Below are 27352 nucleotides of genomic sequence, written 5' to 3' on the forward strand. Positions count from 1 at the left end.
ACGTTAGATAACATCACAACTGCTCTTTTGGTACTTTTTAGCCATAAATAAATAAATAATAAATAATCCAATAAGAAGCAGCCATGTGGAATACCTCATGAGATCAGATCACTACCGTACATAAATTCCTTGTGATCACAATTTCAACAGTGAAAAAGTCAGTTTTGCCCTTAAAAGGAAATTTTCCACTAATATTTTTTACTTTCGCGCGTCCACCATAACCTCGTCTCCCTCCCAATTTTCGCTTCCGCTTTCGAATTTCGCAACAATCTTGGAGCCAAAGCTTCCAATTTGTTTTGAGATATATTGTTTTTAATTATTATTTTTTGGATTAAAATAGTGGATAATAATAAAACTTGTACTTTATTTTTGCTACTATATACTATATCCCTCTTGGACATATATAATTCTAATTTCATCTGTATATTTATGAATTCTTGTTCTTCGCGACTCACAAATTTCAGATACATCTGATTCTCTTCAAGCTTCGATTTTTATTTGATTTGTCTGTACTTTTTGTCCTTCAATTTCACCGGTCATAGAATTCTTCTGGATTTTTGCTTTTACCTGGTTTGGCTCTTTTGGGATTGTTAGTACAATTTGAAAAATTGTGAATGTTAATTGGATTGTGTTTCGGTAACTGATTGATTCGTTGAAGTGGTGAGTTTTTGGAGCAGTTGATGTTTGTTTCGGGTTTGAATTGGCGTTGGGATTTGCAGAATTGGGGATTTTGGTTTGACGGATTTGTTGTTTCAATTCGATAATTAGGGTTTTGGTTTTGGAATTGGAATGGGTGAGGATTTTCTAACGTACAACTTCGGGTGCTACGGGTACAACTACTCGTAGAGGAATTTTGATGAAGACAAGGATGGTGGTGAAACGGACGGTGAAAGTGGAAATGCCGAAACTCAAGCGGTGCAAAGCGGAGGGTAATGACAGCGGCGGCGAGGGAGAAACGTGTTCGGGAAGTCCGAAGCAATTGAAAACTGATGAACTCTTCACAGTGCCTATAAGGGAATTAGAAGATTACCGCACTAGTTTGGTAGATTCATTTTGTAGAGAAGCTATGAGTTACGCGGGTGAAGTAGAATCAAGCTTGGTTTTAGCTGGAGCTTCGAGAAGTTTGGATAAAGCTTTGGAGGTTAATAATAATAAGCCTCCACTTTTGAAGTCTTCTCGTGGTCGCATTCAAGTGCTGCCTTCAAAGTTCAATGACTCTGTTTTGCCTTCGTGGAGGAAAGAAGAAAATCAGGAAGAACAAGAACTACTATGTTTGAATGAGAAGGACGAAGGGGCAGTTTTGCATCGGAAGAAAAGGTTCAAGCTTGAACGGTCTAATGTAGATATGCATTTTTTTAAGAATCAACTTATTCATTTGCCTAGTTCTGTAAAAATTGAGGATAGGGAATTTTCTTCTATGCAAAGTAAAGATTGTTCTAGAAGTTCCGTGACATCGATAGGTGAAGGTGGTTCTTCAGTTGTGGTGGAGAGTGGTGAGTGCAAACTGAGGGTGAAGAGAGGCTCTTCAAGGGCGGATAATTTTACTAAGGAGAAAGTTGGAAAGAAAAAGGATTTCTTTGAGCCCGGGGATTTTGTTTCGGGAGACATAGTGTGGGCAAAATGTGGAAAAAATTATCCTGCTTGGCCTGCTGTAGTGATTGACCCGTTATGCGAAGCACCTGAGGCTGTTCTAAGGGCTTGCATTCCAGGCACTATCTGTGTGATGTTTTATGGCTACTCCAGAAGTGGGCAAAGGGTAATCTCTCTTTCTTGATTAGTAAATTTTTTATTGGTATGGCGGTATGATTTTTGGGTTTACAAGTATATAAGCAAAAGGGTTAACAACTTTTATTTTTGTAAAACTCAACAAGATTAAGTGAACATTCTTATACCTTGGTACATTGACATACTTGTATACGGATTAGAACTTCTAAGCTATTGTCTGTGTAGGATTATGGGTGGATCAAAGCTGGAATGATCTTTCCTTTCCAAGAATATATGGACAGGTGTGTGACATTCCATTTATCAATTAACTTATGGTAGTTTTAGATACTTGAATTTTCACCATTACTTTGTCCAGATTTCAGGAGCAGACTAAATTGTATGGCAGCAGACCAAGTGATTTTCACACGGCAATAGAAGAGGCAATTCTAGCTGAACATGGCTACACAAATAAATGCCCTGAGATGGAACAGGAGGCATCTCCAGCAATTAATGACAGTGAAGTTGAAGAGGCTACTGGGTCAAATCAGGAGCTAGAATTCTGTTTCTCTGACCAGGCAAGTTTTCAGAAAGCGTCCTTTTCAGGAATAAGATCTGAAATTGAAAATTTGTTGATGTAGGCCTTAATCTAGCCTGTTCTCAGCCTTATGCTATTCTTTTGAGTTTCATTCTTTAGGTTTGTATTAATCTTCTTACTTATTTGGAGATCTATTCAAGAAAGGTGCAAACCTACCTTTTCACTTTTAGTTGAAGTGTTTAAACTTTTGTTGTTGGAGCATTGGGATTTTGAAATGTGATCTTAAAACTGCCATAATGATTTGAAGAATGTTAAGTGGTTCAATTCTGATGACTTCTGGTTAATTCTTTAGCAGGATGGATATGATAAGAGGAAAGACACTCGACCATGTGACAGTTGTGGTTTGGTTGTTCTGCGCCGAACTTTGAAGAAAGTTAAAGATAGAACGTCCAAGGCTCAGTTTTCCTGTGAGCATTGTACTAAGGTCATCTGCAAAATTTTTTACTATGCAATTCTCTGTATTCACATGTATTTCCTTGATAAGGAGCAAATGCTTAAATTCAACATTTGTGCTATTCAATTGATACTGTTGTCTGTTCCTTCTATTAGATCTTTATAATGCAATACTTCTTTTCTGCTCCTGACGTACAATTTTCTATGTTGTTCAGTTGAGGAAATCAAAGCAATATTGTGGCATATGCAAAAAAATTTGGCATCATTCAGATGGTGGGAACTGGGTGAGATTTTTTTGTTTTGATTTTGGTCTTTGAGTTCTTGGCTGGCAAACTAGAATAAACTAAGAACCTTTCTTCACGTGATATTCTATAGGTGTGTTGTGATGGTTGTGACGTTTGGGTGCATGTGGAGTGTACAGATATTTCCAGCAATGCTTTAAAGGTAATTTTTATATTTTCTTTTTTCCTAATTTGATTCTGGTGAAGTGCATGGAAGATTTATCATTTATATCAACCTTTTTCAGAATCTACAGAACACTGATTACTTTTGCCCCGAGTGCAAAGGAAGTTCTAACAAAAAATTGTTGGGCTCAGTACAGCGGGGACCAAAAGCAAGGTATCTTCTGCTTAAGTTGCATTTTGGTTGATGTATCCTATCAAAAGAATATGTTGGACTTGTGTTTGGTTGGTTTATTTCTTGTTCTAGTGTGCTGACTGCCTGTAATGTTTTGTTCTTTGAAATGTTAAAGTGTTTCAAACAGATTAAGGGAGAGCAGTGGAAGTGTGATGCCTGAGAAGATTACTGTCGTGTGTACTGGCGTCGAAGGGATCTATTATCCAGATATTCATTTGTAAGTTCTTAAAAGTTCTGGAAAGAGAATGGGGTTAGAAAAGGCTGTCATGAAAAATCTTGAAATTCATATGAAAAAAAATAAATCTGTAAAAGGTCTTTGTGAGTGCTAAGGTCAACTGCCTGCTGCGTCCTGTTAACCAATCTTCTATATTGATCGTACTCATCTGTTAGAAGCATAATTCATGAACAGTTTTTGACATTTAATATACCAAAAAGAATTCTAGTACTAGATGAGAAAAACTATTTTCAGTTGGTAACTAATGGGAAAAACTTGCTTGAAGATAAGGCACTCTCTCGTGATTCAACTAGTCTACTGCAAAATTTGTGTAGCACTTCTAATGCTTGATTACTTCACACTTAGCTGCTTTAGATATGAAGTACTCTAGTCTTCCCTTTTTTTTTTTTTTTTTTTTTTTAAGTGCTCTAGTTTACTTCCTTTATTGTTGTCACAGAGTTCAGTGCAAGTGTGGTTCTTGTGGAACAAGGAAGCAAACACTTAGTGAGTGGGAGAAACATACCGGTTGCAGAGCTAAGAAATGGAAGTGCAGCGTGAAAGTAAAAGGCTCAATGATAACACTTGACAAATGGGTGTGTACCAGATTGTGAAGTTTCTAAATCATATGTCATCTTCTCTGATGTTGTATCTTAGTCCGCCCTTTTCATTGCATCCTGTCACTGATAACTGAGTGGATCTACGATTAACAGGATTCCTAAAAGGTTCTATTGTTACAGTCCTCAATGGTTCATTTTTTGATGTCAACTTCAGGAAGGTTTTATGTTGTTGGGTAGTGATAGACTAAAAGAATGACTAAGACATAAATTACTGATATTCGTTTTTAATTTGCAGTATTCTTTTTTTTTTTTTCTCTTGATCAGTGCAACATGCTTTATATAGATCATTCTTGGCGTTCTGTTAGAGTTTTAGGTGGATTTTTGGTAGTCAATAAACATGGTACCATTACCTCAACATTACTTTTCATGGGTGTTCCTTACTGTTTTTGGTTGAGAAGTCAACTAACTTATAGTGCTTCTAGTAGTGATTTTCTTCTGTTAGTTAATATCTGGAGTAGGTTCTGTTTTATGCTCTTTAATCTTAGTAGTATGGATGCTGCCTGCAGCTTTCAGACAATAATGCTCATAATGTAAGCTATCAGAAGTTAGATCAGCAGCAGCTGTTTGCATTTTTAAGAGGTATGCTCTATTCCTTCTCTACTATTTTACTGGAGTTCCAGTGCTGAGTACCTCTTTTTGTATGTATTCTGTTGAGCGAGCAATCAAATGTTGCTTCTTTTGTTGCAGAGAAGTATGAACCTGTTCATGCAAAGTGGACTACAGAGAGATGTGCTATATGTAGATGGGTTGAGGATTGGGACTATAATAAAATAATCATATGCAACAGGTATCCTTGTAAAATAACTACTTAGAAGTAACAAATATCTTTGGATGGATATGTTCCTTTGATTTGGTTGGCGAGATTTTGTTTTCTAGTGTAACTAATGCCGGTGATTCAGGTGCCAAATAGCCGTCCATCAAGAATGCTATGGAGTAAGCAACGGTCAGGATTTTGCTTCATGGGTCTGTCGAGCATGTGAAACCCCTGAAATTGAAAGAGAATGTTGTCTTTGTCCAGTCAAAGGCAAGTCCTATTGTACACCCTGCAACTTAAAAAAATATTTCTCATTACTGGCTTTCTTATCTGGATTTTATGATGCTTTTGCAGGTGGTGCATTGAAGCCAACTGATATTGATTCTATGTGGGTTCACGTTACATGTGCATGGTTTCGGCCTGAAGTTGCTTTCCATAATGCTGATAAAATGGAGCCTGCTGCTGGGCTTCTTAGAATTCCTCCGAACAATTTCCTAAAGGTATTTTAGTTTCTATATGCAAATATTTGGTGGTATCTTTTCATTCATTTGTTGGATCTCAATTGCGTCTGCTGCTGATCTGGTTGATGCAATAAGTAATTTCCTTTTTCTGTCAAAATATTTAGTTATTGTAGGCTAAAAAAACTTGGTTATAAATAAATTTGCAGGCATGTGTGATCTGCAAACAAGTTCACGGATCTTGCACTCAATGTTGCAAATGTGCCACCAGCTTTCATGCTATGTGTGCTTTGAGAGCTGGATATCATATGGAAGTAAGCTGCCCACTTTTTTCCTTGTGCATGTTATTCCACAATGATAGTCTCTACGAACAGATGCAATCAGTACTAGAAGAAAGATAATGTGTTAGTTTAGTGTAAAATCCTAATATCATTCATCAAAAGTCAGGTTTGAAATGCTTGTGTTAGGGCATTGCATTGCAAAGCTGATGCATATGAAGATTGTGATGGTCCTCACTGATGGATCTTATTTCATGTTCACAGTTGCTTGCCTTAAATATATGAGTGATAACATCTAGACAACTTTTTATTTGTTACCTTGTAAGGGATACACTCTACCTTTTGTGACTGGCAAGGTCTATAATCTAAAAGTTGTGCGGACTCTTCACTTTTGATGCCGCACCTGTGTGGGATTCTCCAAAAATACACTACTTTTGCGGAATCCGACCCACACATTGATATTTTTGATGAGTCCGGGTAACTTAGTCTATAATTCAGTTTCTTTCGAAACATTTTTTTTGATAGTTGTGCTATCTTCTAGGTACTTGCCACCTTCCACCAACACACATAATAGGTGAATAGGCAGATGTGGAGAATTCACTTAGTGTTAGTTCGGTTGGAATTCAAACCTTGGTATCAAGGTTTTTAATCCAACCCTTCACCTATTAGGTTACCCCTTGGAAACATGATGAATTTTTTTTTTCTTATCACGGTCATACAAGTTTTGGAACTCCATTATTTTGGATATAGTTTCAGAAACAGACTCTCTACCTCACACGATAGGGGTAAGGTCTGCATGCCCTCCATTCTCCCAAAATTCCACTTGTGGGATCACACTGGCATGTGTTGCTGTTGTTTGCTTAGTTTTGCCATTGGTATTGATGCACATATGCTATAAGACCTAAGTGCTGAAAGTCGCAGTCTCTCAATTTCTTTTCCCATTTTATGTGACACAATTTCCTTGTTATAGTTTGTCCCGACTTCCCTATATTTAGAATTAACTTTATACTTCCCTTAATGAGTTGAGTTATGACCACACAAATATTTTTGGTTTGTTTTAAACAATTTTCAAAAGTCTCTTGTTTTTTCTTAAACCCTGTGTCCAGACTCCTGTCTAACACCATCACATAAAATGGGACTGAACTCTGAAGGAGTAAATGTCTGTATAATTTTTTTTGTGTGTGTTTGTCTATAATAATGTATATATATATGTAGACATTTTCTTATTAAAAGAAAGTCTGTTTTTATGTACTTCTGTTTGTGTTTTCTCCAAATGGAAGTAATTACCTGATCTGATAATTCAAAATTCTGAATATCAGTTGAACTGCTCAGAGAAGAATGGGATACAGATAACAAGATGGTTATCATATTGCGCCTTCCATAGGTAACATTTATATATTGTCCTCTTATTCTTTATCTATTTTCTTGCTTTGTTTCTTATCCACTTAGATTAGAATCTATGACATATAAACAATTCTCTCTTTCTTTTAAATCTCTTCCTCTTTGACATTATACCTAAGGTTGATTCCATATAAGCTTTCCAATTAATTTTGTTGGGAAGCAGTTTCTACGTTGTTCAATTTCCCCATGGTTTGATGTTCACCTAGATATGTGATATACTTGAATTTCAGGACTCCAGACACAGACAATGTCTTGGTCATGCGGACTCCATTTGGAGTGTTCTCTACGAAAAGTTTGGTTGAAAGACAAAGTCAAGAACATTGTTCGGGAGGCAAACGACTCATCTTATCTAAGACTCTTGAACTCCCTGATCCATCTGATGCTGGGAGCAGTAGCTTTGAACCTCTCTCTGCTGCAAGGTGTCGCATCTTTCAGAGATCTAGCTACAAGGTACTATGCTCTTCTATATTTTTAAATGTGGTATGAAGTTACTTATTTGCCTTTTGCACCTTAATTCTCGTTACTTCATCAAATATTGCTTTATAATAATCCTTTTCGTCTGTTAGGGTAGGACATTTTTTTTGGATCAAGGATTAATTTCACTAATAAAAAGGACAAACTTCTGTAAACAAGTAGTATAACAAAAAAAGAGGAACCTACAAAATAAATTGTACCTACAAAAGATACCCATTCCTCAACACAAATAGGAATCTCATGGGTGCGCCAAAAAGACATGAGGGATATATAAAAGGCTATTCTCCAAATGTATAAATCAAGTTCAGTTCCTTCAGAAGCTCTACTATTCTCTCTCCACGCTATACTTATGAGGAGCTATGGAGCAATGTCCATGCCATGCACATTCTCTTCTATCTTCTAAAATTTCAGTTTAACAAATCATACGTATCGTCCCTGACATAGTCCAATATAGTACAAGTCATCTCAGAATCTCCAACCATGAATCTACCTGACAATGCAGTAGAAGGTGATCCACACCCTCTCCCGAGTTTTTGCATGTAAAACTTTAACTGACATAGGTGATCTTCCTTTTCCTCATATATTCGGCTGCCAAAATCGCTCCTCTAGTCGTCAGCCATACAAAGACACAGGTTTCTTGGTGTTATGGGAATACAGACTGCAACATGTGACGAAACCGTCAAATCTCTTGTAAGCATCTTGGGGTAATGGGATTTTATTGGGACTTTACTGAGAAACGACCAATCGATCATCATTCCTGACAAATTCTGAGGTAGAATTTGTTTGTAGAGCATCTCAAGCATGTTTTGAAATTCCGCTATCTCCCAATCCTGAATATCTCTCCTGAATTGGAGATCTCAAAGAACATTTCCTCGTGTCTTCCAGATTTGTTGGATTGTCATCCCCCTTTTGGCATGAAATACTATAAATGTTTGGTTATACGACTCTCAAGATGTTATGCCACACTACCTCTGTCTTCAAAAACTTACCTTAGTCCCTATCCCCTACGTACTCTGAAAGTTATGTTACCACTGAGTTCCTCCCATCCCCTCAAGATATTTGTCCCAAGGTCGCTCCCAAAAAGAGTAATGTTTCTAGTTATCCACCCTTCCACAACCCCATATTTTTCTGCTATCACTTCCATCTGCAGTGCATGCTCCTCTGTAATCTGCGAAGCCACTTCCTTAACAAGGCCCTGTTAAATGCCAAGAGATACCAAAAATAAAACGTAACTTTGGACTTGTGATAGTTTTCCAACAAGTGGTCCTGTGCTAAAAGTGCTGTCTTGTTTTATTAATGGTTGAATAGAGCCCTGTGCCAGAATTCTGACATGTAAAGCTATCAAACTGTACACTTTGATAATAAAGAGAGTTTATTGAGGCGAGGAAAGATTGCCAAGTTGAGAAAAGTTCCACTATGAATGATGAAGAGCTCAAATTGGAAAAGAACAGAGCAAGATCATGGTCCTCTGTGCTATAACTGTTGTCTTGTTTTTTTAATTCTTCAATAGGGCCACACCAGTCAAAATATCAAGACTATTTTCTCCGAACACTAGAAAATCCTTGTTTGTCACGCAAAAATCTTCTCTCATATGCTACTGTGTAAATTTGTGCATGTTTTTCTGATGAAACTTGTTAGTTGATGACACACAGCCAGGATGCTGCATCATTAGCTTAATTTTTCTTCGAACCCCCAAAGCCTGGGTTGAATATATTTCATTGGAAAATATAGTACCCAATACTTGCACACCATTCCATGAAACATGGATGATGCTTTGAAACCTTTGACTCTATCTTCAATGAAGACAACCAATCCTTTTTTTGCTATATATAGATATATATGTATATACTTGGTTTGTCTTTAAAAAAAGTTTCATAAAGATAGCCTGTAACAAGTAATTCATGTTAAATTAGAAAAGTATAAAACTGGAGGAAACCTTATCATAACCAATGAAACGGGTGAGAGCAAGAGTATGACTTCTAGATACTAGCAAGAAGAGTACATTAATTGCAGGAAAGTGATCAACCAATTTTGTCATTCTCCACCCTTTTTGTATTCTTTGGATCTAATTTCTTGTTATATTTTTATGAGAAAGATTCCTTGATTTATTTTTTTCTCTTGCCTCTAATTTGCTTCTGTTTTGTCTAGAGGGCTGGGCAAGAGGCAGTTTTCCACCGACTGATGGGGCCAAGGCGTCATTCTTTAGAAGCAATAGATTGTTTAAGCGCACAAGAAGTATGTAATGTGTTTCTTTTTGTGTTCTCGATTCCATCTTGTGTTTGTGTTGTAACACCATCTAATTGATTGGTTTTTCCTTCTCTTATTCTTATTTTTGCAGTTGACTAGAGATGTGAAGGCCTTTTCAACACTCAAAGAGCGACTGATTCATCTACAGGTAAATAATCTTCTCTTTGTGCTGCATGAGGACTGGTTGCTTATTATATGGAATATTATCCCTGTTAATGTGCAACTACTCAAACTACCACCTTGTATTCTGAGTTGCATAATACCTGTTGACGAAGCAGGTTCACCCCTCCACTCTTTAATTCCACAACTAAATTTCACACTACCAGTTCTTACTGCCATACTTAAGTAACTATAATTGTGGCAAGGTATTTATCAGAGTAAAGGAATGTAAGTTCAGAGAATAGTATCTGGAAGATATGCTTCAGTAACTGCAAATACATTTGAAACCAAACTTACTCTTTGTTTTTTAATCAGATGATGGAAAATCGGAGAGTTTGTTTTGGTAAATCTGGAATACATGGATGGGGCCTCTTTGCACGACGAAACATTCAAGAAGGAGAAATGGTACTTTTCATGAGTGGAACATTAGAGGAATTTAGTTACTGTTATGCAGGTTTTAATTTGGATTTTGAAGTGATCCACTGTTGTTGGCTGCTTCTCTAGGTCCTTGAGTATCGTGGGGAGAAGGTGCGGCGTAGTGTTGCTGATCTAAGAGAGACACGATATCGACTGGAGGGAAAAGATTGTTATGTGAGTCTATTTCATTACTTTATGTGAGGGGTTATGTCATGTGTACATGTGCCTAGACCATGTGTTGTCTTGTCTTGAACATGTGAATACAAATCTGATTAATCTACTACACTATTTTTAAAATAGGTTAGATTTTAGAGGGTATTTTTTTAAGTCGTGAAACTTCCGTCTCAGGAAACTATACAAAGCTTTGAATCATTCACTACACAGTGGTCCAGAAATATTCCTTTTTTCCCCTGTATGGAATCATTAGTTTAACTTTTAAATTTGCTAAAGATCTCGTATTGCCCCTGGTATCCTATCATCTGTACTCCAGTCGAAGGACAAGGGTAAGGATGATTCAGAAATTGTCGAGCCCATAACATTAATGATCTCTTAGCTAAGATCTGTTGCTTCTTAAGGTTAGCTGTCTCACTCTCAGCAATTGATGCTAACACATGTTCTCTCCATGCAGCTGTTTAAGGTAAGCGAAGAAGTGGTAATTGATGCGACAAATAAAGGGAATATTGCACGCTTAATCAATCATTCGGTAGGCGGTTTTGTTCATTGTGAAACTTCTGTTTGAGTTTATTATGCTGTCTGGGCCTTTTGGTTTCTTATTTTTCTACCATATAAGTGCTTCTTTTGCTGACAGTTTATTCTAATTCGGATTATGTACTTGTTTATTTTAAATGTTAAGTTTTTTTTTTTTGCTATTTTGTGTAGTGCATGCCCAGTTGCTATGCGAGGATCTTGAGTCTGGGTGAAGAGGAGAGCCGGATAGTTCTTATAGCTAAACGCAATGTCTCAGCTGGTGATGAGTTGACGTACGACAGCTTCCTGTTTCTTCATTCAGTTTCTGATTGGCTTTTTCAATCTGTTAATTAGTGTATCTTGTTTAACAGGTATGATTATTTGTTTGACCCGGATGAGCATGATGATCTTAAAGTGCCCTGCCTATGTGGAGCTCCCAATTGCCGGAAGTTCATGAACTAGTGTAGCTGATGTACAGGATTTGTCGTACAGTGACAGGCTAACATGCATACATGATACAACAAATATCTCTTTTCTTCTTTTGGTTTTGTTTTGTAATAGTAACCAATTTTGTCTTTCACAGCCCAATTGAATTTTAAGTTGCAAATAATGTTTATACACCAGCTATTTAGCTATACCCTCCATGTCATGAGCTTCACCAAAGGTAAAAAGAAAACAATGTTGAATTTTGCAACGTGTATTGGATTTATGTGGCAGAAGAGGGCTAAAGTTACATTGTGTTTGATTAATTATTTGTGTTATGTTCATTCGATACATCAGTTTTGTTGTTGTAGAAGTTCATATCAAATTTCAAAGAGTTAGACGTACAAATGTTATATGATTTCTATTAAAAAATTCGAGTATTATGATTTGAATAGTTTAAACTTCAAAAAGTTGAGTAAGATGAAAGATACAAATAGTAACTGGATCATACTTGGGGGTATGAACAGAACGAAATATTATAAAAAGAAAATCCTAGCTCCTTATGATATTTACAGCAAAACAAGGTCTATTATCAGGCGTTCTGAAGTGCCAGAGGTGAAGTAAATTTCCTTTTTGTAATTGGTTATTTTCCACAAGTTTGTTCCATCCTCTGTTAAACACAAGTCTCTTCAAGCTCTTCCATTCAGTAAACTTCATGTCGTGTGAATCACCCCTTGGATCCATTACACTCACGTTAATACCTCTATCATCTTCACTTTGTATCTTTTGGCTCTCTGACTCAGTCATGTGATTGAGTAATTTCGCGCACCACTCAGCTGGAATAAGGAAGCGGCTCAAGTTAATGTTGATATCGGAGTTCTCCAAGTATTTCCAGCCCATGTAAAGCGATCTACTCCCTTGGACAGACTGAATAGCCAAACGCAAACTTGGTGGAGGGGAATCTGGCATATTCATAAATCTATCGACACGCTGCAGCTGCATGTTATTATTCTTCAATGCTGGAGACGGCGAAATCTGTATTCCGAATAACCTTATGACTTTGATGTCATTGCCAAAGAGTCTTATTGTAGTCATGCTTCAATTGATGTTGTAAGCTTTGCATGTTATTACTTTACTACTATTTATAAAGGAGTTGTCTTATTTGAGTTTGGATTCGGAAAGTTTATGTTAAATTCTTACTTTTTAACAATTCGGTGTGCGTTAGGATTCCTAGTTATAGTTAAACTCCACATTCCATTAACGGACTAATTAAAATGTCCTAATTCAACACAAAAAGGAAATTTACGGCAAATACATATTATTAAAAACTTTATTACAGAAATAATATATATACTAGTTTTCAAACACGTGTATTCCACGCTTAACAATATAAATGTTATAAAACTTAAAAACAACTATATTTTATTTTTTAGATCTATTTTTCTGTACATTAATTTTTATTGTATAAGGTAAATAATATATGATGTTCTTGCTGTCAATTCTCATATTTGTCTTCTCAATTGTATGTATACATAAATTAAAAATAGTTATTTGAGTTACCATTTTTTTTTCATCGGTAAATTAAAAATTAAACATAAAAAATATATTCAATATGTGAAATCATTTATATAATCACCTGTTTACCTTAATATCATTGTAAACGATTTACAATTTATTCAACCATACATGTTTCATTTAAGGGTCAATAATAACGTTGTGTTATTAGGTATATAGGAGTGGTATTAGAATGTGAAAAGTTATGGGTAATATTTTTTCTATTTATATTAAATTAAATAAAACTTATAAATTGTTTAAGTTTCCATAATTAAAATTTGAAAATATATCTCTCATACTCATTTTAATATTATGTATAACACATACATCAAATCTAATAACTAATAACATTGATATTTTTTCATAATGTATTTATAAATTCTTTGTATTAGCAAGCTTTTATTATGTAGAAGAGTTATTTGTATTAGCAAACTTTTGTTATGTAGAAGAGTGAAGAGGTAGGACGGTCCTTATCACCTTCTTGATAAAAAATAAGAGACCATATTATTCTTTCTGGCATACTATTTTAGACTCTTTTTTTTAGAACTATATATATATATAAAAAAGAAAATCCTAGGCCCGTCTACGTGGCGTCACACCAAATCAGGATTCCTTTTAATTAATTAATCTATTTCCAAAACTAGCCTTCCCTTTCGTAAAAAAAAAAGTGACTTCATGAAAAGTTGAGAATTTTATGAAAAGTCGTGACTTTTATGAAAAATTGCGACTTTTATGAAACATTGTAACTTTTATAAAGAGTTGCGACTTTTATGAAAAGTTGTGACTTTTATGAAATGTTAAGTTCTTTCCGAAGGGTTGTAGCTTTTATGAAGAGTTGCGACTTTTATGAAAAGTTGTGACTTTTATGAAATGTTAAGTAGTTAAAAAGTATAAAAGCCATGATGAAATTTGAGTAATTAAACTCAAACTTCATTTTACAAAAGTATGAACTAAAAAAGATAGATTGCCCTTCTAAAGTAACCTGAAGTATTTTCCTCGTCTTCCTCTTCAAATTTGTCTAACAATACTTGATAGTTCATCAAATTATTTATCGAAATAACTTGAGAGATTGAAACAATTGATAGACCATGAGAGTTAATTATATTAATTCGTCTTAGGATCAACATGAGGCTTAATTAGAGAGGCTCATGGAGAACCAATTAGAGCTCTAACATCAACCGTTACCCATGCTTTATCAATTATATTAGACTCTCCAAGTTTTCTTATCACATAAGTAACAACTGTTTTAATGGCTACATCTTGAGTCAATAGCTTTCCAAAAGCCTTTGAATTAGTTGTCTTTTCTTGAAACTCAATCTTTATCATTTGATGTTTCTGCAAGTTCACTTCCTACCCTTGCGACCCCTGTAGCTGTAACACTTTATTTTTCAATAGCATTACAATTTAGTTGCTGCCCAACTTCAGTTTGGCATGTTTGCTATCCAGAATTTTAATGTTTCGATGTTGCAAACGAATTTCGATCAAGCACCTGACCTGCATTCGAACCAAATTGATCTTTACCTGAAATTACACATGTATCACCTTTTTTTTATATGTTGCAAAAAAAAAATGTCACCTTTCCACAATAGAAAATAATTTAATCTTAAAATACTCCTTTTATTGTTGATGATATGATTTATGGTCATACAAATGGTCAAATAATATTTTAGACCACAATTTTTTTTTTTTAAAATTATTTCTTTCGTAAACTTTGTGTCAAGTCAAATGATGTCATATAAATTGAAATGGAGCAAATAACAAAAGACGAGGAGAAAATAGACTATGCTTTACTTCATATCTTATATAATATAAAATCAATAGAACATTCACCAACAAAGAGAGCTTCAAGGAAGTTTACATACATGTTGAAACAATGTACTATCCTTAAACGAAGAGAATAAAACGCATTACAAAGATTTATGTGATAGAAATTATAATAACTTAGTAAAATTGTTAAAATCATTATTATATATAACTCATTTTAATTAAATGACATTAACTGATCATAAAATAATAAATATTTGAATATAATTTACATAAATTCTACATATTTTAAATATTTTCAATTAAAAAAATGAATGATATTTTATACCTAATATAATATATATAAATAAAAGTAAATTACTTAATGTATTGTAAGGAGATGAGAAATATTTTGATTTATATAAAGATATGTCATATGTTAATTGTCATTATGAAACAACATAAAAATTATAAGAGATAATTTATTAATAGTTGAAAATTACTTATGAAAAAATAGAGTACAAACTATATATTTAAAAAAGTTTATGTCATATACATATTAGTGTAACGAAATTTCACACTACAAATTTATTTTCGTAATATTAATTCATTTTTCTATGAAAAGTTATAAATTTGACATTTTATGAGAAATCAGTTATAAGTATTTTTATATGACATATAGTAAGAAACTTTTTACTTTATAATATAGATTATAGAGGAGTATTACTTAAAAATAAATTATCATGTCAATTAAGCATATAAATTTTAATTTTTAATACAATTTTTTTAATTAAAAATATCACTTAAATCAATTTTGTAGGTTTTAACAAATCAATAATTTAGAATTACCGTTAGACCTATGAAAATCAATAGCAAGTCGTGCAAATAAAAATTTATTCTACATTTTTTTATAGATAACTTTGTTTTAATGAAAATTTCACTCTATAAAAGAGAATAAAAAATTATACGAAGTGTAATATCCCATTAAAATAGATTAATCATTACTCTTTATCCAAAACATTTAAGAAAAATGTACGGTCCATGTTAGGTATTGCATCATCAAAATACACATGACATTTAGAAAAAAATGTTTTGTCATTTATAAATTAATGACCGCTTTTTGATGCCATAGAAACAAACATTTTAAGCCAAACAAAGAAAGACGAAAAATTAAAATAGAAACTGGATCATATTAACAGTAGAATTACATCAAAATATGGTAAAAAAATAAAAAATGAGGAGAGAGGAAAAGGAGAAAAAGTAAAGACGAAAATGGTACTAGTACCTAATGATATTTATAGCAAAACAAGGTTTATTATTAGGCATTCTGAAGTGCCAGAGTTGAAGTAAATCTCCTTTTTGAAATTGGTTATCTCTGACAAGATTGTTCCATCCTCTGTTAAACACAAGTCTCCCCAAACTCTTCCATCCAGTAAACTTCATATCATGTAAATTACCCTTTGGATCCATTACACTCACGTTAATACCTCTATCATCTTTGTTTAGTATCTTCACTCTCTCCAACCGAGTCATGTAGTGGAGTAATTTCGAGCAGCACTCAACTGGAATTAAGAACCTGCTCAAGTTCGCGTTGATGTCCGAGTTCTCCAAGTATTTCCAGCCCATGTAAATCGGTCTACTCCCACGGAAAGACTCAATAGCCAAACGCATACTTCTTGGAGGCAAATCTGCCATATTGTTGTTCAATGCTGGAGACTGGAAAAATATCCGTGTTCCGAATAACATTATGCTCTTTACCTCCTTCTTCTCTGCGACTTTGATGTCATTGCCAAAGAGTCTTATTGTAGTCATGCTTTTGTGTAAACTTTACATTATATTACTACTATTTATTTAATTAGGATGGTCTTCCTTTTCCTATTTGTGTTTGGATTAGGAAAGTTTATGTTAAATTTTTACCTTTTTTTTTTTAACAATCTGGTGCGCGTTAGGATTACTAGTTATAGTTAAAGTGTACATTCCATTAACGGACTAATAAAAGTTTCCTAATTCGCAACTCAGTAATAAACTTTTTAAAATATCTGCTTTCCGTAAATTTCCTAATTCAACACAAAAATGGAAATTTACAGCAAGCGCATATTTTAAAAAGTTTATTACTGAAAAAAAAATACATCGTTAATAATTTTTATCTGAAGCATATTGTTTTTTTTTTTATATTCAATGAACAACTGACAGGTTTTACTGAACACTTGATAATACAAATACATTGGTGACCTAAAGGCAAAAATAAATTGGAAGTATTAAACTTTTGAATAATAAAATTTTTTACTTAAAAATATATTCTTCTAGTTTTTTTTTTTGAAAGATGAAAATTGTTTATATAATTTGTAAAAATACATTTTGAAATGCAAAGTTATTTTTTCTTTTTATATGAAAACATTACTTTTTTTATGAACAATACTCCATCGTTTCAATTTATTTGTCGTATTTTGACTTGACACTATGTTTGGAGTTTACTAAGATTTTTTTTTTTTTTTTTGAATCTTGTAATATTAAACTCAAAATAATAATCTATCAGGTTGAAAAATATATAAATAAATTAGACTTGAATCTAACTGTATCCAAAAAAATAATTTCATAAAAGCTATAATAAAGGCACATTTAGGGATAAAGTCTCGAGGTATGGGCTTCAGGCCGAGCGTCGCAAGCACCAGAACGTAACAGGCTGAAATGCGTTCTTTATGGGCCTTCCTTTCTTGGGCCCAGCGGATCTTCCCTGACGAAATGAAAGCTTCTGTAGTTTGAATCCAAGCATTGGCGCGCCTATAAATAGCTAACACGTCTTCAGTTCGAACTTTGCATAGTCATTTCAAATCTTAGAGATCACCATGGGGAAGCGTATGAGGAGAACAAGACCGCTCTGTAGCTGTGTATCTCCTCGATTGAAATTTCTCACTCCTCACTCTATCTTCTCCTGGTTCTCTCTCTCTCTTTCTGCATAATTGTATTTTAATCCGATTGCAAAAGTATTTGAAATTGATGTTTTGTCTTTCTGCATCAGTTTAATGCACTAAATTTATGAATTCAAACTAGAAACGAATTGAATTTTGAGCTAATGTTCAGCTGCTATGCTTGTACTGATGCTCTGTAATGCGGCAATTGCCAAATTCTGTTTGATTGACATTTCGCAGTTCAATGCTCGCTGATGCATAAATTTGAGCGAGAAGCGCTTTCTATTTGAATATTAGTGAATAATTGATTGCTGAAATTACTCCTGTAGTCGAATCTATTGCTTCTGTAAGTAGGCGATTTGATACTGTATTAATAGAGTTCTATTCTCTCGCGGTCTCATTCATATTTTATGGTATCTAGAAGATATAAGTAGTCCAATTGAAAAAATATGGCTGAGTAGATGCTTTGTACTGAATTTGAGCTAAAATTCTCAGCTGCTCTGCTTATTGCAACTTGTGTTATATTTCATACTGTAAAAATACGTTTATTGGTTGAACAGTTCAAGCTCTTTGATCTACAAATTTGAGTTAGAAATCAATTCAATTATTAATATGGGCTAAATATTCATAACTGATACATTCTGCCTTCGATCAATGTACTGTTTCTGTATGAAGCGATCCGATACTGTGTTAAAAGAAGTGTTATTAGACTCTCTCTATTTTCCAGAATTTAAATGCGGCACAAATTGCATTTGAGCTACAATTTAGCTATTCTGTTTATTACACGCGTGTTAGTAACAACCATCAAATGCATTTGCTGTTGAGGTTTTGCAGTTCGATGCTCTCTGATCCACGGATTTGAGCAAAGAATGAATTCATCTTTGAATGTCAGCTAAGTAGATGATACTACATCTAAGAAGGCCACTATACTGTATCAGTATTATTAGATTCTTTGTGTTGCCGCATATTTCGATTTTATGTATCTATAGAAGAAAAGAAACAATTGCGGATACATTTGAAATCAAGGCTTTCTGATTTCTCAATCAGTTCAATGCTCTATGTTCCATGGATTCAATAGTTAAGCACATTAATATCCTAGCTAAAATTCAGCTGCTCTGCATATTGACATGCGTGCTGTGCTGCAACTGTCAAATGTGTTTATTGGCTGAGGATTTGCATTTGAATGCTCTTTGATCCACAAATTTTCTAGTACTCAATTCAAGTTCGAATATTATCTGATATTTGATAACTGATACTACACCATCTTTTCTATAAGAAGGTGGATAACTGTATTAAAAGTCTCATTCTCAACTTTTGTAAATACAATTTTTAGCTATGAATTCAAAGCTTTAATTTAGTTTTCCAAAAATGAGTTTAGAAATATCCTGGGTGGTGGATAAGCATAAGGTTGTGAATACAAGTTCAAGAGCATTGCTAATGGCTGTCCTTCTTTTGACGTCACTTTAGCCTAAGTAGTACTGCGAATAAAAATCAAACAGTTTGCTATATCACAGAAGCCAATGCTTTGAACTCTAGAATATCAGCTTCTTTGTTCAACTAATATCATCTGCATGACCATGAACATACCTGAGATTATCTTTGTTGGGTATCATATGGTAGTTATCAAGTTGGTTATGAATGTTGAGACTGAATTTATGGCTATTTGAATACCATAAGGTACGAAGAGGACCTGTGGACAGAGATTGCTAAGTTCTTGGATGGAAGATCTTTGGTGATGCTTGCATCAACTAGCAAGTGGTTCCATCGTATCATTATGGAGGACATCATATGGAAACATGCTTGCTTGCGAGACCTCCAGGTTCCTGATCCTGGAAAAGTAGCATTCAAATGGATCAACTTATATGCAGCAGCCTTTAGTAAGCAGTTTCTCTTTTTACATGAGTTTGACAGTTTAAATCAGAAGTGACATTGAAAATGTCTGGTTCTCTACTGTAACGAATAAACGTTGCAGATGGATGTCATTCTTACAAGTTCCGCCAGCAGGATAAACATATTGGTATAACCCCTCCAGTTTTGCTCTATATGGTGAATTTTGGTATCAACACACAGCACTGAGGTGTTGACAATTTCTTTCAATGGTTGCTGATACCTTTAAGTTGTTTGAACGAATGATCAGACTGGATGCGCATTGGAGCATTTTCCTTTGACTCGCAAAATGCACTCCTGACAGAGAATTTGATCCCTCCCTTGAAAGTCCTTAAGGAGAAGACAACAGAGAAGATGTTGGAGTCAAATGGGTGCTGTGTGGTCAGAAATGTCAAGAGTGGAATCTGGATTGCTGGTAAATTTCGTGGTTGTGTAAAAGAATTTCTTATCAGCATTACTTTTTAATCCCTTTTGTTATTTGGTTCTTCCAGATTTGCAGCTTGTTCGTTGCCCAGTCTGTGACCTCAACACATGTGATGGTAAGCTGGTTGGATTTTTCATATTTTAGAAAGGAACGACAAGGTTACTGTACCTTCAGAGGCTTAATCAGTTAGAAGGTTTTCTACTAATTGAACAGTGGACAGCAAATTGAACCGTTGCCACTTTATGTTTGTGCAAATTAAACTATTCCATAGTTACTCCTTTTGGGTTTAGTCCATTCCCCAGATTGCTTTTCCTGCCTATCCGAAGTGCTATAAAGATGGCTAATAATTTAATCATGTGTTATTCTATGCAGGAACAATGCAGGTATTAGATGCAAGACATATTGAACTGTTTCTAAGTGAAGGATACCAGGATGGAAGCTGGGATTATGAGTTGCTAGGTTCCCACAACGAGAAGAAGCAAGCTAATGGAGCCTCTGCTGGTATATTTGATATCAAACATCTCAAAGATCGCTCAACTTCTGGTAACAGCTCAATTCACTGAAATAGTTATAAGTTGCTGTTAGCTTTGCAATCGAGTTTAACACCATCAATTTCCAAAATTTAACTGCCAAAACATAGAAGCTTCATTCTGTCCCCTTCTTGGGTTCTTCATGAATCAGTACAAAGAACACACAAACTTTTCAGAATGTAGATAATTCATAGTCACGTGAAATTATTGGAAAGACAACTACTGTTACTTTAGATCCTGATAATGAACCAAGGACCATGACTTATTCTTGATATGAGATTTAATTTTATGTTGCTGTGTCATTTGTAATGCATGTTCAGCTGTCCTTGATCTCAAGTCATGGGTAGGAAAGCCTAATGATTGGCAGCCAAAAGCTATGATAACCTCTTATGCAGTAGCAGTTAACACAAACTTGCAAGAGAATGAAGGTATATTAACCCTGGTTTCTTCAATTTTTATGAGTGACAAACTTTACTTCAAACTCTCACTCATTACTTACTGTTATATTGTGGTGGCAGGTCTTCACGTAAAATTCCATGTCATGAAGTCCGGGAAGAATGGTGAAATTGTTTCAATCAGAATGTCAGAGCAGCTCCAGTGATTTTGTCAAATACTACCAAAGATAATCTTACAACAACTGCCAAGTATAATCTTACTGTCTACAAACCAGAGTTCATTTTTTCAGCAAATATTAGCTATAACTCCATAAATACAACAATCAGCCCCTTATCAACAAATTTCAAACGGGTTGTACTCCACCTAAAAAAATGTATATTTTGTTAGTAGACGATTTTTCTTTGTAATATATTACTTACTAGCCAAACTAGCACAGGCAAAAATCATAACTTGCAGCCTGACTTTTCCTTATGGCATATGCTTTCTTGTCCTCTAATAGAAACTACTTAATAATAAATCAATTGATTTTTTAAGTATCCACTTGCTATGACTTTCCAATAGCAGCATTTAAAGGAAGTTGAGCTGTTAACATCCTCTTTATAAGTACCTTGTATAACTTGGCTTTTATAACATCTTTGTCGGGTCAAAGTTATGACTTTTGAAACAGCTAATAAGTTAATGAGTATTCTGTATGATTTGAATCTTTGCCTTGGCAAACCACTATTTCTGATGGGGGGTTTGTCCATATCCAAATTGACTTTCTGAAATACATGGACATTCTGAAGTTCATCTCTTTCTCTTTTCTGCTCTGCTTAACTGTTTATGCAGGATACGATTGCCCAGATTCCATTTGTGGGAATAACCACTTTGACATACGATTTCCTTTTGGAATAGAAGGGCGCCAGAACCTTCAGAACTGTAGCTATCCTGGTTTCAGTCTTATATGCAGCGATCAAGGTAGATCAATTCTAAGTCTTCCAGGTGCAGGAGATTACTATGTGCGTGATATAGATTACGGAACCCAAGAAATACAACTCCACGATCCATCTGATTGCCTCCCAAAACGTCTGATGAATTTCAGCACTTCTTTTTCTTCTTCTTCACCTTTCAAAGCTGTTGCCTATCGGAACTATACTTTCTTGACTTGTTCAACCAATTCGGTTTTGTCTCGGTTAAATGTCATCAGTTGTCTAAGCAATTCCACTACTTCAACTTTAGCTACTACTTCTCCAAGTGTTGCGAGCCAAATGATAAGTTTGTATAGCTGTAGCATAATCAACAGTTCATCCGTTCCTGCTTCATGGGCATTCCAATACCAATCAGATTTTTTAACGGACCTTATTACCGATCTTGTGTTAACATGGGATGAACCAAACTGCCAAGAGTGTGAAGTAAACCAAGGTGTTTGTGGGTTCAAGAATGCCATTATCAGAGAAATTCAATGCTTTGACAGTCCTGGAACAGGTAAATATTTTTTCAATTAGAGTCTCCTTTCGTTTATTCTTCTGTTATTCCATTTGAGTAGCTAAGAGTAGGATCAGTCAAGCAATTATGCCTTACTGGATGGGTTGACAATCTGCCTCCTAGTAACTCACCCTTAGGACAAACTATACTTAGGGCAATCACATAGGCGGATTTCAAGGGTAGGTGAGAGTACTCAAAAATAATGTAAATTAATATGTTTTTTTACCCCTCCCTAGGAGCTCCCACCTTTTTTCTCCATTGTGACTTGAACTCACAACCTTCGGGTTGGAATTGAGGGGTGCTTACAATCGGAGCAACGGCAACACTGGCTTGTCAATTAATATGGTTAAGGACTCGTTGCCTTGATTAGTAGGAAGCTTTTGGAGTAAAGCTGGTTTTTAATGGATAATGCGGAAATAACTATAGTACTTATTCTGATGTTATATGAATCTAGTATTACTTATCCCACTGGGAATAAACATTTTTGTATTCATCACAAATATTGGTAAGTGCATTTGGCAAATTTGAAAGGCCAAGCTGCCCCTTATTTTAATACAGTAATCAAATGTCAATCCTTATGAAAAAGCTGACTTCTATTCAAGTAGTATTGTATTATTCAGCAACTAGCTGATTGATTGAGATCGTGCAAATGAAATATGTCATTGTATCACTTCCGTATAGATTGTAACAATTGAATAAACTGATAGTTAATGAATTAGTGAAATAGTCCAATAACTTCATATATCACTCAACACGGTTAAACGACTGAGCCTGGTGTATTTGCAATTTAAGTTATATTAACAATAATAAATCTACAAGATAAAATATGACTACGTTTTTGCCTCAAAATTACCATAATTTTCACTTGCAGGTAACAAAAGGCCGGTTCAACAAGTTCTCAAATTTATTGCCATAACCTTGCTTATTCCAGGCATCACATGTTTAATTGGTGTATCATGTTACTTCTGTTTGGAGTATAGCCGATCCAGCCGTGCCTCCGGTTCAATCCAAAGCATCACCACCAGAACAACAGTAGCACCACAACCGGCTACTGGCCTCGATGACTCGACAATCGAGTCCTACACAAAAGTAGTCCTAGGAGAGAGTGGGAGAGTTCCAGGTCCCAATCATGGGAGTTGTCCAATATGCCTTGCAGAGTACCATCCAAAAGAGATAGTGAAGTGCATACCTGAATGTGAGCATTGCTTTCATGCTGAATGCATTGATGAATGGTTAAAGATTAATGGTTCTTGTCCTGTTTGCAGAAACAATCCTTCTCCTGCTCGAGTAACTTCGCTTCTTCTTAGCGCGTAGTTTGTTTTACATATTGCATTTTGAAATTTGTAAATCCCAATGTGAAGTTGTAAATATGCTTATTGGGCGTAAATTAACATCCTTGTGGTTTAGAAGAAGCTTAGCTGGTTCTCCTCATTCAAATACTATGTTCACATGCCATGTCCAAAGATTGAAGTTTTCAGATAAATTTTGTGAAAATTTTTCATTTGCTTCTCTTTCATGGGCATTTGATAGTGTCTACTACGACCTTTCTTTAATTTTGTGATGATCGTTATAAAAAAAATATACCTTGATATATTTTGTCTCATCAACAAGACTTCTATGATTGGCTACGAAAACCTATGATAACCCCTTATGCAGTAGCAGTCAATAAATTTGCAACAAATGAAGTCAAGAAAGAATGATGAAACTGTTACCATCAGAACATCTGAGCAATTTGGTAGGCAGAAAGTTATTGGATATCTGTACTGCTGCGAGAATGCAAGGTCCTGATGGATAGTTGGAGGTGCCCCAAATGGACTCGCGGACCACCATTAGAAAAATAAAATCAGTAAATGCCAGATATAACTCTATAAATGACACAATTGCTCCACTTTCAACTAGTTGTGAATTGGCTTTTCCACCATGTTATACCTAGCAAATTCAAATAAAATGTAATATTGTTGCCCAGCCATTCTTGTTTTGTATACAACACTAATCATTCACAGGAAAAAAAAATCATAATCTGTGTATCTTAAGTCCCTCAATTATGGTTTGTGCTTTCTTGTACTCGCAATCTCCCATGGAAGTGACTTAATGATATATTAACACAACTATTAAGCATTTACTACTACTTGTTATGAGTAATCTGTATCCTTTCAGCTTTATTCAGGCTCATACATGTCCTTATGTTTTTGTATTCACTTTTTTTTTTAACTGTAGTGTTTACCTGCGCCAACATGTCCTCTCATACACTCCATTCAACTCTATAATTCAAGTTGGATTTTATATATATGTTGTTTGAACTGGCTCATTATAACATCTTTGGCATGAACACCAACTCAAACTTTTGACTTTTGAAATAACTGCAGTTATAAATAAATGGAACTCTCTATGCCCCTTCGCTATTTCTAATATAATCACCCTGTCCATATCGAAATTAATTCTTGACACATATGGACAATTTGCTAGTCCTCTCTGTCTCTTTTCTTCTCTTTTCATCTGTGTATGCAAAAAATGATTGCCCTGGGGTTTCCATTTGTGGAAATAATCCTTTTGAAATACGATTTCCTTTTGGATTAGAAAGGCCACAAAATCAGCACTGTACATATAATACTGGTTTCAATCTAAAATGCAATAACCAAGGGAAAGCAATTATAAATCTTCCAGGTGCAGGGGATTTCTATGTACGCGATATCAACTACCTCACGCAACAAATTCAACTCTACGATCCATATGATTGCCTTCCAAAACGGCTTACTAAATTTCAACTTCCTTCTTCTTCTGTCTTCAAGCCAGTTTACTATCGAGACTATACTTTCTTGACTTGTTCGACAGATTTGATCAAGTCGTATTACAGTGTACATATTATTGGTTGTATGAGTAATTCTACTAGCTCAACTTTGGCTACTTCTTACGGGGGTTTTGTTTTATCAACAATAGAGAGTTTGTATAGCTGCAGTGTAACAAGCACTGTGTCTCTTCCTGTCTCGTGGACTTATAATGAAGAGGACGTTTTCACAAGTAAGCTTAATAATGATCTCGTGTTAACATGGCCTGAAACAGGTAAATATCTTTTTATTCATACACAAGTATACGTTGGCTAACAGTGTCAATCAACTCTGCTCGAATCTTGATTAGCTTAAGTTGGCAATCAGAGGCAGACTCAGGATATGTAGATGCCGTGGTCACCATTATCTTAACATAAAGCCAACAAAATTTTCAATGACTGATTAAGGGATAATACCATGTTGAACTGATCACTTGATAGCCTGAGCTGTCACAAAAACACAAGTATATTGGTAAAATATGGTTTCTGCACTAAATATAATTAAACTTTAACATAGTTGAAACAATTTGAGTGAATGGCATAACTTAGTGATTAAGGTTGTGCAAAATGTATGATTAAATATATACTAATACCTTCTTAGGGTATATACACATATTTTAAGTTAACGAGTGTAGGTGCAGCTCCACCATTCACCGTGGGTTGGCCTCTGAAGGCGGTGAATACTTTCAAGATAAATAAGTAAAATAGGAAGAATAATGTCATTTATGCATTGATTTTGTGAAACTACAAGTATTAAGAAACATCTATTTTTAGTAAGGACGCATATAAATAGGAATAGAGGGAGTAATTGATTATACAATTAGAAGTAATTAGTTAGAATTACTAGGGCTATTAGATAAAAGTATTCAACGAAAGCTATGAAATTTTATGGGGTCAAGATATTCTTAGGAAAGGAAAAAGGATAGCTTATGGATAATGCAAAAATAATCTTGTACTAATTGTTAAATTGGTAGAATCAACTGTGAATAACCATTGACCAAACTTATTAAAAAGTTCATTTTTAAATGTGAAGCTTACCCTTCTTATATATTAATCCAATATTGTCAAACTTTATGGAAGAATAATTTAGACATTTATATTTAAGTGTTTATGTATTGATCGTGCAGAAGATGATGTATATAATTCTATTACCTTAATGAAATTAATTAATTCAGAATTAACGAAAGGTTTGGAATATTGAGAATCTGATTAAAATTAATTTTAAGCTAAAAGGGTAAGGTTATATCATTGACTGAACACGTCAGTTGTTTGTGGAAATGGCTTCAAACTTTTTTTTAAGCCTAAGCATGGCGTATTTATTTAACAATAATAAGTTTAGTAACATTCTTTTGCCTTAACGTTACCATGATTTATTTTTTGTTGCAGGTAGTACAAAAGCTATAAAAATTTTCCGAATTGTTGCACTATCCTTAGTGATACCTGCTCTCATGTGTTCATTGGTTTTGACATGTTACATATGCTATAAGAAAAGTCAAGAGGCGGCTGCTCTCCCGAACACTAGTGTCGGGGGAGCAGCCGTAGTGCCACGACCGGAAATGATTATCGGTCTAGACGATTTGACGATCGAATCGTACACAAAAGTTGTCGTAGGAGAAAGTCGGAGAATTCCAGGGCCAAATCATGGAATTTGTCCAATATGTTTGGCAGAGTACCATCCAAAAGAGACAGTGAGATGCATACCTGAATGTGAACATTGTTTTCATGCTGAATGCATTGATGAATGGTTAAAGATTAAGGGTACTTGTCCTGTTTGCAGAAGTAATCCTTCCCCTGTTCATCTTAATTTTTCATAACACATTTCCCCCACATCTCCAGTCTTGTCTGTATATTTATTTATCTTTCAAATCATACTTTTTTTTTCGCTACATTGGCCTGTTTGGACATGATTTCAAATCAGGTAGATTTTTTCAAGTTGTAATAAGATATCAAAATGTTCTAAGGCGTTAAATTAATAAATCTATGTCTTTTTATAAGTATTTCTTCTGTTTCAATTTGTTTGTCTGACTCTATATGTAGTTTAAGAAAGTAAATAATTTGAATATTGTGGACTTAAACTAAAGATATGTTTCAAAAATCCAAAGGCCTTTAATCTTGTGGACATGCCATGTGAAAAGTTGAAAAAAAAAGTTTCCAAACAAACTAA

General features: G+C 34.6%; 6 protein-coding genes across 8 annotated transcripts; 4 read left to right on the forward strand and 2 right to left on the reverse strand.

The window, feature by feature from the left end:
* Positions 1–226: 226 nt before the first annotated feature.
* LOC125862233 (histone-lysine N-methyltransferase ATX4) lies at positions 227–11783 on the forward strand. Of its 3 annotated transcripts, none has more exons than XM_049542266.1 (23): positions 227–1756; positions 1951–2006; positions 2081–2279; positions 2592–2723; positions 2908–2976; positions 3068–3136; positions 3219–3310; positions 3444–3545; positions 4000–4135; positions 4666–4738; positions 4847–4946; positions 5059–5183; positions 5268–5413; positions 5581–5685; positions 6969–7033; positions 7281–7500; positions 9673–9759; positions 9863–9919; positions 10246–10335; positions 10435–10521; positions 10976–11050; positions 11227–11327; positions 11406–11783. In XM_049542266.1, the coding sequence occupies exons 1-23, from the start codon at positions 857–859 to the stop codon at positions 11494–11496; spliced, it is 3177 nt and encodes a 1058-aa protein (XP_049398223.1). In that variant the 5' UTR covers positions 227–856; the 3' UTR covers positions 11497–11783. The 3 variants fall into 3 exon arrangements, with proteins under 3 accessions (XP_049398223.1, XP_049398237.1, XP_049398231.1); XM_049542280.1 differs by having other exon boundaries at positions 3456–3545; XM_049542274.1 differs by having other exon boundaries at positions 228–1756; positions 2595–2723.
* A 226-nt stretch (positions 11784–12009) lies between these two features.
* Positions 12010–12552, reverse strand: LOC125857331 (B3 domain-containing protein At2g31720-like). Its single transcript, XM_049536969.1, has one exon. It carries the CDS (start codon positions 12550–12552, stop codon positions 12010–12012), a length of 543 nt encoding a protein of 180 aa, XP_049392926.1.
* Positions 12553–16020: 3468 nt separating this feature from the next.
* Positions 16021–16566, reverse strand: LOC125862440 (B3 domain-containing protein At2g32645-like). Its single transcript, XM_049542512.1, has one exon. The coding sequence runs from the start codon at positions 16564–16566 to the stop codon at positions 16033–16035; it is 534 nt and encodes a 177-aa protein (XP_049398469.1). The 3' UTR covers positions 16021–16032.
* Positions 16567–17487: 921 nt separating this feature from the next.
* On the forward strand, positions 17488–21373 carry LOC125862408 (probable F-box protein At3g61730). Its single transcript, XM_049542466.1, has 8 exons — positions 17488–17689; positions 19341–19540; positions 19636–19680; positions 19801–19965; positions 20042–20089; positions 20347–20517; positions 20825–20932; positions 21023–21373. Exons 1-8 carry the CDS (start codon positions 17601–17603, stop codon positions 21103–21105), a joined length of 909 nt encoding a protein of 302 aa, XP_049398423.1. The 5' UTR covers positions 17488–17600; the 3' UTR covers positions 21106–21373.
* Positions 21374–21614: 241 nt separating this feature from the next.
* Positions 21615–23853, forward strand: LOC125862369 (putative RING-H2 finger protein ATL21A). Its single transcript, XM_049542421.1, has 2 exons — positions 21615–22364; positions 23236–23853. The coding sequence occupies exons 1-2, from the start codon at positions 21671–21673 to the stop codon at positions 23676–23678; spliced, it is 1137 nt and encodes a 378-aa protein (XP_049398378.1). The 5' UTR covers positions 21615–21670; the 3' UTR covers positions 23679–23853.
* A 961-nt stretch (positions 23854–24814) lies between these two features.
* Positions 24815–27002, forward strand: LOC125857443 (putative RING-H2 finger protein ATL21A). Its single transcript, XM_049537073.1, has 2 exons — positions 24815–25424; positions 26575–27002. Exons 1-2 carry the CDS (start codon positions 24815–24817, stop codon positions 27000–27002), a joined length of 1038 nt encoding a protein of 345 aa, XP_049393030.1.
* Positions 27003–27352: the final 350 nt, after the last annotated feature.

Source organism: Solanum stenotomum, chromosome 1 (genome assembly GCF_019186545.1).
Source record: "Solanum stenotomum isolate F172 chromosome 1, ASM1918654v1, whole genome shotgun sequence".
NCBI lineage: Eukaryota > Viridiplantae > Streptophyta > Magnoliopsida > Solanales > Solanaceae > Solanum > Solanum stenotomum.